Below are 11197 nucleotides of genomic sequence, written 5' to 3' on the forward strand. Positions count from 1 at the left end.
ATTTCAAAAAAAAACAAGACAGTAATACACACTAAGTAATGCATAAAGGATCAAGGGTTCGATTTACGTAATACCTTTTCTTTAATAAACATGATTGTTCCTAGAGACGCGTAACGATATTTGTTCAAAAATTGAACCGAACACTGCTACTTCAGAATTATAAAGAACATACTGAAGTCACTTGATTTTATTTCATCGTAATTCGGCAAGTGTTTACCTTGTTAGAGCTGGAAAAAGTTTGACAGAACTAGTTTTGACGCCACTAAGTAATCACGAAAACATCAAAGTTTTCATTGAATCATTCCTGTTCAAACCACAATTTGCTCAGATCATCAAGGTGTTTCACCTAGAGCACAATCTAAACCCCTACTTTCGAAACAGCTATTAGCAATGTGATGACTTATCTGAGCTCTGCAAAAATGGCACATCGCATTGATGGGGTTAACTAGACATGACTACAAGAGTACATATTTACATGGCACTCTATTCGCTCCAAGCAATGCAGATGGGCATCTGAACCACAAAGAATGCACAGAAGTAGATCAAATCGGAACCAAGCAACTCTGGCAACAATAACCAGCCACTGCAATGCCCAGGAGAGCTCCAGCGACGACCTGAGATGGAGTATGGCCGAGAAGTTCCTTGAGCTTTCTTTCACTTATGGGATGTCCTTGGAATAAATCCTCGATGATCTTATTCAGAACCTAATCAAGCAGACAGGAAATCAAAAGGTTGTTTTGTATGCTAAGTATACAGTAGACTATTTAGGCTTGAGTGCTTGACAAACGGGTCACTCAAGTTGGATTTGCATTGGGGTCATGTTTTTGGGTCAAGGTCCTCTCAAGTCTGTGCCTATAGGTCATCAGGTCGTGGCTCTTTGGGTTTTTGTTTCAAGTTTGTCATCACGGGATCAGTCAATGGGGGGTTTTAACTATGGGTTTAGGTCAAGTGTACATCTGATGCAGATTTTAGACATGCTTGGCAACACGCATAAGCATATGATAGCTAGAAATCCTTCAGACATACATGATCGCAAATTTAAGTAGTTAATGTGAATTCTAACACGTAAATGCACCAAAAAGCAACTCACAAGCTAGTGACATCAGTATTATCACCCCTCTGAAAACAACACCACTTGCTAACAAGTTTCAACAAATTCTAAGGATGATTATTGGAAATTGAATGTGTGAATGGCTAAGAGGAAACTTTACATGTGGAAGTCAACCAGGGAATTGTATTCATTCATTTGTAGACCTTTGCCAAAGTATCAGACACAGAACTAAAGGTTCAGTTGGAAATTGAATGTGTGTGGATGGCGGGGAAACTTCTGATACATGAATATGATAGGTACATGTAAGCAAGAAGTTTAGGGAAGTTAGAGCCTTAGAAGAAATTAATCATATATACATAATACGTGTATAATTTATAAAGCTAATCTATGTTTGTATCCAAGGTACGTTCGTTGTAGTATAATCATTGTATTAAAGGGAAGGGGATTTTAAGATGTGTTCTAGGTGTGTGAGAGATACAGCCACTACAAAACAAAACAAAAACAAAAACAATTTTTGGGACGGCCGGACGGAACTTTACTACGGACTACAAAACTCGTTGGCGACAGAAATTACCTTTAGGGACGGAAGTAACGCATGAGAATGTGATATGAGTGTGTAAGTTTGTGGGCTGGGCCGAAATATGCGGGGATTGGGTAGAGTGAGTCTTCATTTTCGCGATCGACCATATCTGTCGCAAATCCATACATTTTCGACGGACCATATCCGTCGCAAATTTGGGGTTTTTTGTGCCTAAAACAAGAAGTGAGGAATCTCCATCTAAATCCTTTGAGTGAGATGTGTACTCGGGATGGTTAGCATTTTTAACTTATATTTTATATATGATAACATAGTGGAAGTAGCTTTCAACCCAACCAACTAAAATCGTCTTCTTGTAATTCTAAATTTTTAGCATAATTAATGTCCCCAACAAAATGCACACAAATGATAGGTTCATGAACACTAGAACTACAAAAGACGGGTATGTCATCTTCCTAGGCAAGAATGCAGAGAAGAAAATTAAATAAACTCCTCTACCCCCATCACATAGCTCAACAAAGAGGCTCATCTAGCTTAACCAAATGTCTTGAGTTCATGTCACAGGAGTTAGGATGCAACAAGGTTGAAACTGAGGGAGTTTTGCTAGCCTCATGGTCCTACCTGCCTTGAAGGCCAAAAACTGAAACCCAAAAAAAAACATTATCGCCGCTTCTTTAGCCAACCTCAAAACTAAAACTCTACGTTGACATCTTATATGACAGGAACTAGATTGCTTGTGTTAATCAAAAGTCAAAACTCAGCATCAAGAATCAAGCCACGATACCTCACATGCTAAGCAGCATCCAACTTACAAGTTACAACAGCCAAGCTTAAAACTTCTATTAATGATAACACCCCAGCTAAGTAGACACAGACACACTCTTATAGTCTGTTTCATTGATTTTCAGTAAGTGCCATGATTGAATATGCCCAAACTGATTCGCACGATTTACTGGTGATCACGCAAATCCAGTAGCCCAGACACATACCTCAAGCAAAATAACACAGTATACATTTATCATCCTCCAGTACTTCACTAATCAACCATTTCACTATAAGCCTTCAGCAAACGGTTGGCAAGCCCAATGGGAAAACATCTAACAACCAGTAACAAAGTACTTACTAAACGTAGCCAGCAACAAGGTCAACAAACCTAGAGTCCCATCAAACCTCTGGCGGAAAAATATGAACCATTATAAGGAATCGATGTAACCTCAAAATATGTTCAAATGAAAACTGTAGTGTCAACTTTGAATAAATACAATGTTCGACTAATAAGAATCGCCATATTTCTTTTATTTTCTCTTAGTATCAATTCATGTACATACAGATACAGCCCCACACCTCAAACCTTACATTTTTCGCCCCCAAGACCTTATTTTCTGGTTGTGCCACTACATGAACTACAAATCCTACTACTCCTAACTAACATTTGGTCTTGCTTAAGATCGTCTTAACTTAAGACCTCTACAACCTCCTTTTATTTCCACCTCTATTTTAATCGAATGTGAGAACCGTCTTGAGTTAAGACGTTCTTAAATAAGAATGGCTCCCTAACTAATCTAGTAAAATTATCCATATCAACTAAATCAATTAATGTACATACTGCTACAGCCCCACACCTTAAACCTTACTGTACATGTTTCGCCCCCAACACATTATTTTCTGGCTGCGCCATTACATGAACTACAAATCCTACTTCTCTTAACTAACATTTGGTCTTGCTTAAGACCTCTCACAATCTCCTTGTATTTCCAAATCTTTTTTAATTGGATGTGAGAACCGTCTTAAGTTAAGACGTTCGTCGATATGAATTGGTGCCTATTGCCTAACTAATCTAGTAAAATTATTCATATCAACTAATTCAAAGTTCAAACAAACAATAATCAGCAACCATGCACATAAGACATAACTAACATAATTTCTACAGTAATTAAACTACCCCTTCTGTCTCAATCATTTGTTTACCTTTCAATAAAATATTCTCACAAAGAATAAAAAAGTAAACAAATGATTAGGACCGAGACATTCTGAATATAAACTGCAGAACATTAAGAAAAATACCTGAGCCTGCATACCAGCATGTCTCCTAACTCCAATAGCATCATACATAACAACAAGACTAAACCCCAAACAAACCGGAAACAAAGAATCAGAAACACCATGACAAAGTGCAACTGAAGTTGTCAAAGCAGTACACAAAGCTGAATGTGAAGATGGCATACCACCTGAAGCAAACATTATTCTAAAATCCCATTTTCTTTCCACAAAAAAATTCAACACCACCTTCATAGATTGTGCCAATAATAATGCTAATAACCCACTAATAAATGTTGGATTAGCTGCTAATGATGCAATTATAGGACTAAATTTGGTTTTAGCAGTTGATTTTACTGTCAAAAGTGCCATATTAATCCCACCATTGTGTAAAAAACTGGTCTTTTTACTGTCAACTATGTTGTTTACAGATGGGTTTTGTGTATGAGATGACCCCCATGTGTAATTTGTACTGAAATTTCTGATTTTTTGCAAAACTGGGGCTAAAACAGACAGTAAATTAATGGGTAATGAATGATTATGAGGGAGTTTAGCAGATGATGCATAAAGACGTAATCTTTTCTGGGATTTTTTCTTGAAAAATGTGAATGAAATGAATGAAACTGATTTATGAAAAGGGTTTTGGTGGTGATAATAAGTGTGTGAAGTTGAAGAAGGTTTGATTAACATGTTCATGACAAAATTTGCAGTCTTTTGTTTTGATTTGTTTTGATTTGATTAAGTTTCAGTTGGATTAATCAGGAAAACCCTGGAAAAGAGTAGAGAAGTGGAGTTGGAGGTTTACTTGTTGCCTGTTGGCATGAATGATTCTCAGGCAGTAAAAATTGAGTTGGAAGTCCAATAAAAAGGGGTGGACTGATTGTCCGATTGCCATATTGTGAAGAGATGCTTCTTTAATCAAAAGAACATACGGATAAAATTTTGGTCTATCTAAAGAAAGGAACTTTATTAGGAAGATGATTCTATCACATATAAATGGTACCATACCCACTCTCTTTCTAGAACTTTCCTCTCCCCTCTCTCTAAAAAATAAACACAAAACCTTAATTAATCTTCTGAGTCACCGCCTCCCCTAGCCATACGCTTCCCCTCGTTCTCCCTCTGCCCGTCGCCGGAGTTAGGCTATCTCCAAGGTCTAACTCTGGCGAGGTCATGCCTCTCCTAGTGTTTCGCCCGTCATGCTGCGATCTTTCTCCTTCTCTTTGAAGGTTTTTGGATTTCTCTCCCGGTGGTCTGCTGGCTGCGACTGCATTCCTTTCCGATGCTCTGATGCCGGCCGTTCTTCCGTTCCCCTGTCCTGTCATCGAAGTCTGGCATGCAACCCCCTCGTCTCTTCCCCTTGTTTGATCCGATTGTTCTTGTTTGGGTCGATCTTGCTGATGGACCGTTGTGGTTTTCGGTTGGCTGGGGTTGGGTCTTTATCCGACGGGCCCGCCTTTCCGTCCCCTTGTCCTGTCACCGTCGTTCGTGTTTCCTTCCCGGAGGTGATCCCCCTATTCCCCCCATCTCTGGGATGGCTTGCCTGGTTTTGTTCGTTTGTCCGTGTCGATGAGCATAACTCATCCGTCTGCTCTTTTGATTTTTTCTTTGTGGTCGTGATTTGGGTCAGATTAGGTGATCCCCCATTCCCCCCCACCTGTCGATCCCAAGTCTTTTTCCACCTTTTCTGTCAGTTTAGGTCTGTTTTTGGTCTTGTTGCTTGTGTGGCGGTGGTCCTAGGAGGGGTCGTTTGGTGAAACGGGCCTTGTTGTTGTGTCCTCGTTGTTGTGTATTGTCTGTTTTTTTTTGTTGTGCTCTCAGCGGGGTTGATGCATGCTTGCCGATGGTTCTGGGGGGTTCGTTTGTTATCGGTTGTTTTGATGTCTGTTCCGCGCCCGACTGTGCCTTTTGTGGTTTGTTGGTGTGTCCGTCTTTCTCTGGTGTCGGAGTGAGCTTGTGGCTGACTGGATGTCCTTTTGGTGGGTTTCAGGCGTATTGGGTAGGGTGGAGTCGGGATTTTGGGAGTGTCGTTGGTTTGGTCGGGTGTGGTGGTTTTGTTTCTTTTCGATGATGCATTTTTCTTGTTGCTGGTTGTTGTCTTTATTTATTTTAATAATAACCACCCTTTGGTTATGGGTGTTCTGTCCCATAATCTTTAAGGTGAATCGTAGGGTCGTGTTATTAGACCCTATGGAGATCGTTGGTTGTGACTTGTGAGGCGTGGATTGGTTTCATCAAAAGAAGTCGTTTTATGCCCTTTCTTCTTTGCACGGTGGTTTTAATGAAGAGTTGGTCCTTTGGTCAAAGGGGGCGATTTCTAAGGTGTAGGAGATTTATCTCCATCGATGGCAGACTTCGTCGTCTTGATCATCTCTTTTTATTTCTTCACTCTTTTCGCAAGAGCGGAAGTACACCTTGTCATCGTCACTCTGCAGCTAGTTGGCATCGGCGTATTCTTAAAGCCAAGTGTGCTGCTGAAGTCGGCTTGGGTGTTCGTGGTCAATCCTCCTCTCTTATCCATCCTATCATCAAGGAGCTCGCTTATCTTATTGTTGTAATTTCAGCTTTTAAGTATTTATTTTGTATGTGTTAGGTATGACTTTGTAGTGTCAGGCTTAGGTCTAGGTTGTCTGGTGCTACTTAGTCGAGTAGCTTACGTTGTTACCTGTAAGACTTTGTAAGTTATTCTCCAGCCGTTGTCAAAAAAAAAAAAAAAATTACCAATGTACCATTCATTTATAGATGACAATGGATCCCGGACTAGGTTGCACGGACACGCCTAATTTTGAGCGTTCCCGTGTCGGATACCGTGTCGGACACGGACACGCGTAGGACACGCCTCAAAACCTGTCCGACACGCGTTGGACCGTGTCCTTGGTTTAAATTTAATCACGACACGTCTTGGACACATCTAAGATACGAAAGACACGGTCCGTGTCAGGTTGTACACGGCTAATTGGAATTCTCAAAACAAAAATTAAACTCCCTCATTCACGACATTGCATTCTTTCAAGTTTCAAACTCCTCTTCGACCATACAGACGGCCGACGACCGGTAGACCTGTGGGAAATAAATCTGTATACTTCCCTTAAACTAGAAGGATTATAACGATTTAATAAAGTTGATCTAAGGTCATAAAATAAAATACATAAACATAAGTAAAAAGATTTAGAATTAATCTTCGGTCCTAGCAAATATGGCCTAAGAACAATATCAAAATTGATATTCGCCTATTAGTTGCACCCAAGACGATCTGAGATATGCCCTTTGATTATGCTAGAAATCAATCTAAAATTTTCTGTAAAATTTAATTGTCTTTGTGTTCTTGTGATGAGAAAGAGGAGGCTAGGTCAAGAAAAAGCATTAGGGTAGAAATAATTCTCTACCTTTCCTTTTATACAGACCGAAACTTGGAGTCAATTAGGAAAAGAAAAACTTTCCCTAATTTCGGTCAAGTGAACCGAAATATGGAGTATTTTTCTTCTTATTTTGGTCTTTCCAAAAATATATAAAGTGTGTTAAATTGTCATCTAGTGAGGATCGAACCCATGACCTCTTGGCTTGTGTACCCTCCTCACTATTACCACTATGACACATTCAACTTGTTGATATTAAATACAACTGATTATATTTAACTACGAATTAACAGATTAATTCGTCCAAACTAACCTTATATATATTTAATTTAAATATAACTTATTATATTTAATTTACGAATTGACAGTTAATTCGTCTCAACTTAATATTATTTAATTTTCATTAAATAATTATCTCATCAATACATTGACTAACTTTTTAGTCATTTTGGGCATCAATGTAATTATATTTCTATAACCACATTTCTCAAACACGTCCTATAGGTGTGACCTTTAGGGACCAGTTGATCACCGCCATCTGTATGATAATAACGTCAAACTTTCTAGCAAGCCAACCGTTATTAGGTAAACGTTAATCAACTGATTAAATATACGAAGTATACCCTTGTGAACCTGTAAGAGATTTACAAATGTTATCACACTAATTTGTGGAGGACACCAGCTCCAACAAACTCCCACTTGTCCTCACAAGTGTATGTGCGATAACCGATTCTCATATCCTTTAAAATTTCTCCCACTCAATGTAAAACAATTTGCAAATCCGAATTCACAAAGGTCGTATTTTACAAGCGATCTGCATCAAGAGTGGTTTTCCCGACTAGAGAGTAACTTAACCGATAAACGAATCAACATTCGAGCATGGCCATGCATTTCGATTAAACTCCTCGAGTGGCCCCGAGAAATAACTATACCGATAAAGGTTGGATATTTTCCTCAACTCAAATCCTGAGATGTAAGCACGTATGAAATGACCCGAAAAAATCTACTTAGCCCGATTCACGGTAGACCGTGAGAAAGAAACCAAAGTCACCCAAAAACTGCCTTAATCTCAAGAGACAGTTGATAGTCAAAAGAATCGACTCTAGGAACACAATGGATGTCCTATCCACGACATGGCACCGAATGTTTTTAAACATTTAGGACTCCATTACGTTGTCACAAAAAGTTGTCCTACGAGGTATCGTCATAATCTCGTATCTGTGATCGATTAGTCAACCGTTTAACTTATGGCTCGTTGAACCCACCATCAATCGGCTGCACAATATAATAGCCGGAGTTATCAGCTCACATTTGGCGATTACGGACCAAAACAAATATAATGTAATTCAGTTCACTTTGTGGCGTTCAATGTTGTCAGTACAATCCACATGAAAAAAAAATATTATATATATAAAACGATGAAGTTATAAATAATATATGAAAAAGATAATGTATCAAATCCATAATCAAGTACTACAACTCTGGAACATGTTTAATTCCCATGGAATTAACATGCCCTACATGCTTATCATAATTCAACGATTTGGTGAGAGGATCCGCGATGTTATCATCCGTCGCAATCATGTCAATCACTATATCTTCTTGCTCCACGTAATCACGGATCAGGTGAGCCTTCCGAAGTACATGTCTAGATTTGTTGCTAGACTTTGGCTCCTTAGCCTGGAAGATGGCACCTCTATTGTCACAATAGATGGTGATCGGGTCATTCGAACTAGGAACTACCGAAAGCCCTTGTAAGAATTGACGCATCCATATCGCTTCCTTTGCTGCCTCCGAAGCGGCATAGTACTCGGATTCAGTAGTAGAATCTGCTACAACACTCTGTTTGGAACTCTTCCAGCTGACCGCATCACCATTAAGAGTGAAGACGAACCCGGACTGAGATTTTGAATCATCTCGATCCGTTTGGAAGCTAGCATCTGCAGAATTCTTGCGCATAGCTTAGTATCGCCTCCATAAGTCAATACCCAATCCTTAGTCCTCCGTAGGTACTTGAGGATATTTTTTACTGCTATCCAGTGTGTTTCATCTGGAGTCTTTTGGTACCGACTCGTCATACTCAATGCATATGCCACGTCTCGACGTGTGCATATCATGGCATACATGATCGATACTATTGCAGAAGCATAAGGAACACGACTCATGCGCTCAATACCTTCAGGCGTTGTGGATGACTAAGACTTTCTCAACTGCATCCCAGTCGTCATAGGAAGGTTCCCCTTCTTGGAGTTGGTCATGCTGAACCTCTCAAGAACCTTATACAAATAAGACTCCTAACTAAGTGATAACGTCCGTCGTGATCTATCTCGGTAGATACGGATTCCCAAAATGCGCTGTGCCTCACCCAGATCTTTCATCTGGAAATGGTTCTTCAACCATTCTTTAACCGAAGAAAGGAGAGGAATGTCATTCCCAATCAAGAGTATGTCATCGACATACAATATCAAGAATACAATCTTGCTCCCACTCGACTTGATATATAAGCATGGTTCCTCAACCGATCGAGTGAAGCCATACTCTTTTATCACTTGGTCGAAACGATGATTCCAACTCCGAGAAGCTTGCTTAAGTCCATAAATGGAACGCTTAAGCTTGCATACCTTCTTAGGATGTTTAGGATCTATGAAACCTTCGGGTTGCACCATGTACAACTCTTCCTCCAAATAACCGTTTAAGAAGGCGGTTTTCACATCCATTTGCCAAATCTCATAATCATGAAATGCGGCAATCGCTAAGATTATCCGAATGGAACGTAGCATGACTACAGGTGCAAAAATCTCATCATAATGCAATCCTTGCACTTGAGTGAAACCTTTTGCCACAAGTTGTGCCTTATAGATATCTGGTCGCGCGTCTACAAAACGCTTTATTTTGTAAAGCCATTTGCACTGTAGAGGTTTTACCTTATTAGGTAAATCAACTAGATCCCATACGTTATTCTCATACATGGAGTCCATCTCGGATTACATGGCTTCGAGCCATAACTTTGAGTCGGAACAGGCCATAGCTCCTTTATAGGTTGCGGGTTCATTACTTTCTAGAAGTAAAACATCATTCTCCTCGACCATACCAATGTATCTGTCCGGAGGATGAGAGTCTCTACCCGACCTCCTAGGTTCCTCAGGAATATAAACCGTATCATCAGTTGGAGGTACAGCTTCCTTCATCTGTTCCTCGGTTGTTGGTTCTGGAATCTCCGACAGCTCGAAGGTTCTATTACTCGACTTGTTCTCGAGAAATTCTTTCTCTAAGAACGTCGCACTAGCCGCAACAAAAACTCGATGTTCGGTTGACGAATAGAAGTAATGACCAAATGTTCCTTTTGGATAACCTATAAAGTATGTCTTGACCGATCGCGGGTCGAGCTTATCCTCGTGTCTCCACTTGACATAAGCCTCGCAGCCCCAAACCCGAATAATGGACAAGTTAGGTACCGTTCCCTTCCATATTTCATATGGAGTTTTGTCGACTTGACTTTAGACGGACTTGGTTAAGTATAAGAGCGGTGACCGACAAAGAGCATAACCCCATAATGATTCAGGCACTACTTTGTGACTCATCATGGATCGAACCATATCAAGTAAGGTTCGATTTCTCCGTTCGTATACACCATTTAATTGAGGTGTTCCGGTGGAGTTAACGTAGAGCGATTCCACATCTTTCGGTGTTGATCAAACTAATTTGAAAGATATTCGCCACCCCGATCTGAATGGAGTGCTTTAATCTTTCTACCCAGTTGGTTCTGTACCCTATTCTGGTATTCCTTGAATTTCTCAAAGGACTCACTTTTATGCTTCATTAAGTAGACATATCCGTATCTACTCAAATCGTCCGTGAAAGTGATAAAATATCTATAGCCATCTCTAGCGGTAATTGACATAAGTCCACATACGTCCGTATGTATGAGTCCTAATAGGTCACTAGCGCGCATTCCAACACCTTTGAAGGAAATTCGAGTCATCTTGCCAATGAGACATGATTCACACGTGCCATATGCAGAAAATCCGAATGAGGGAATAGTCCCATTATCGACGAATTTCTTTACGCGTTTCTCATTTATGTGTCCCATTCGACAATGCCATAGATAGGTTTGATCTTTGTCACCAACCTTTAATTTCTTATTATTCATGTGTAATACTTCCGTGGTTTGATCTAAGATATAAATTCCATTCATAGAAACTGCTTTGCCATAAA

General features: G+C 39.8%; 1 protein-coding gene across 1 annotated transcript; it reads right to left on the reverse strand.

Annotated features, from left to right (window-relative positions):
* Window positions 1-244: 244 nt before the first annotated feature.
* LOC141596790 (uncharacterized) lies at window positions 245-4512 on the reverse strand. The gene is made up of 2 exons (XM_074417036.1): window positions 3654-4512; window positions 245-704 (listed from the first exon to the last, which is right to left on the reverse strand). The coding sequence occupies exons 1-2, from the start codon at window positions 4320-4322 to the stop codon at window positions 543-545; spliced, it is 831 nt and encodes a 276-aa protein (XP_074273137.1). The 5' UTR covers window positions 4323-4512; the 3' UTR covers window positions 245-542.
* Window positions 4513-11197: the final 6685 nt, after the last annotated feature.

This window comes from Silene latifolia, chromosome 8 (genome assembly GCF_048544455.1).
Source record: "Silene latifolia isolate original U9 population chromosome 8, ASM4854445v1, whole genome shotgun sequence".
Lineage (NCBI taxonomy): Eukaryota > Viridiplantae > Streptophyta > Magnoliopsida > Caryophyllales > Caryophyllaceae > Silene > Silene latifolia.

Coding starts and splice junctions, on each gene's coding strand:
- LOC141596790 (XM_074417036.1), bottom strand. CDS start 4,322: ATGAACATGTTAATCAAACCTTCTTCAACTTCACACACTTATTATCAC. Junction 705..3,653: donor ATGCTGGTATGCAGGCTCAG/GTATTTTTCTTA, acceptor CTGCTTGATTAG/GTTCTGAATAAGATCATCGA.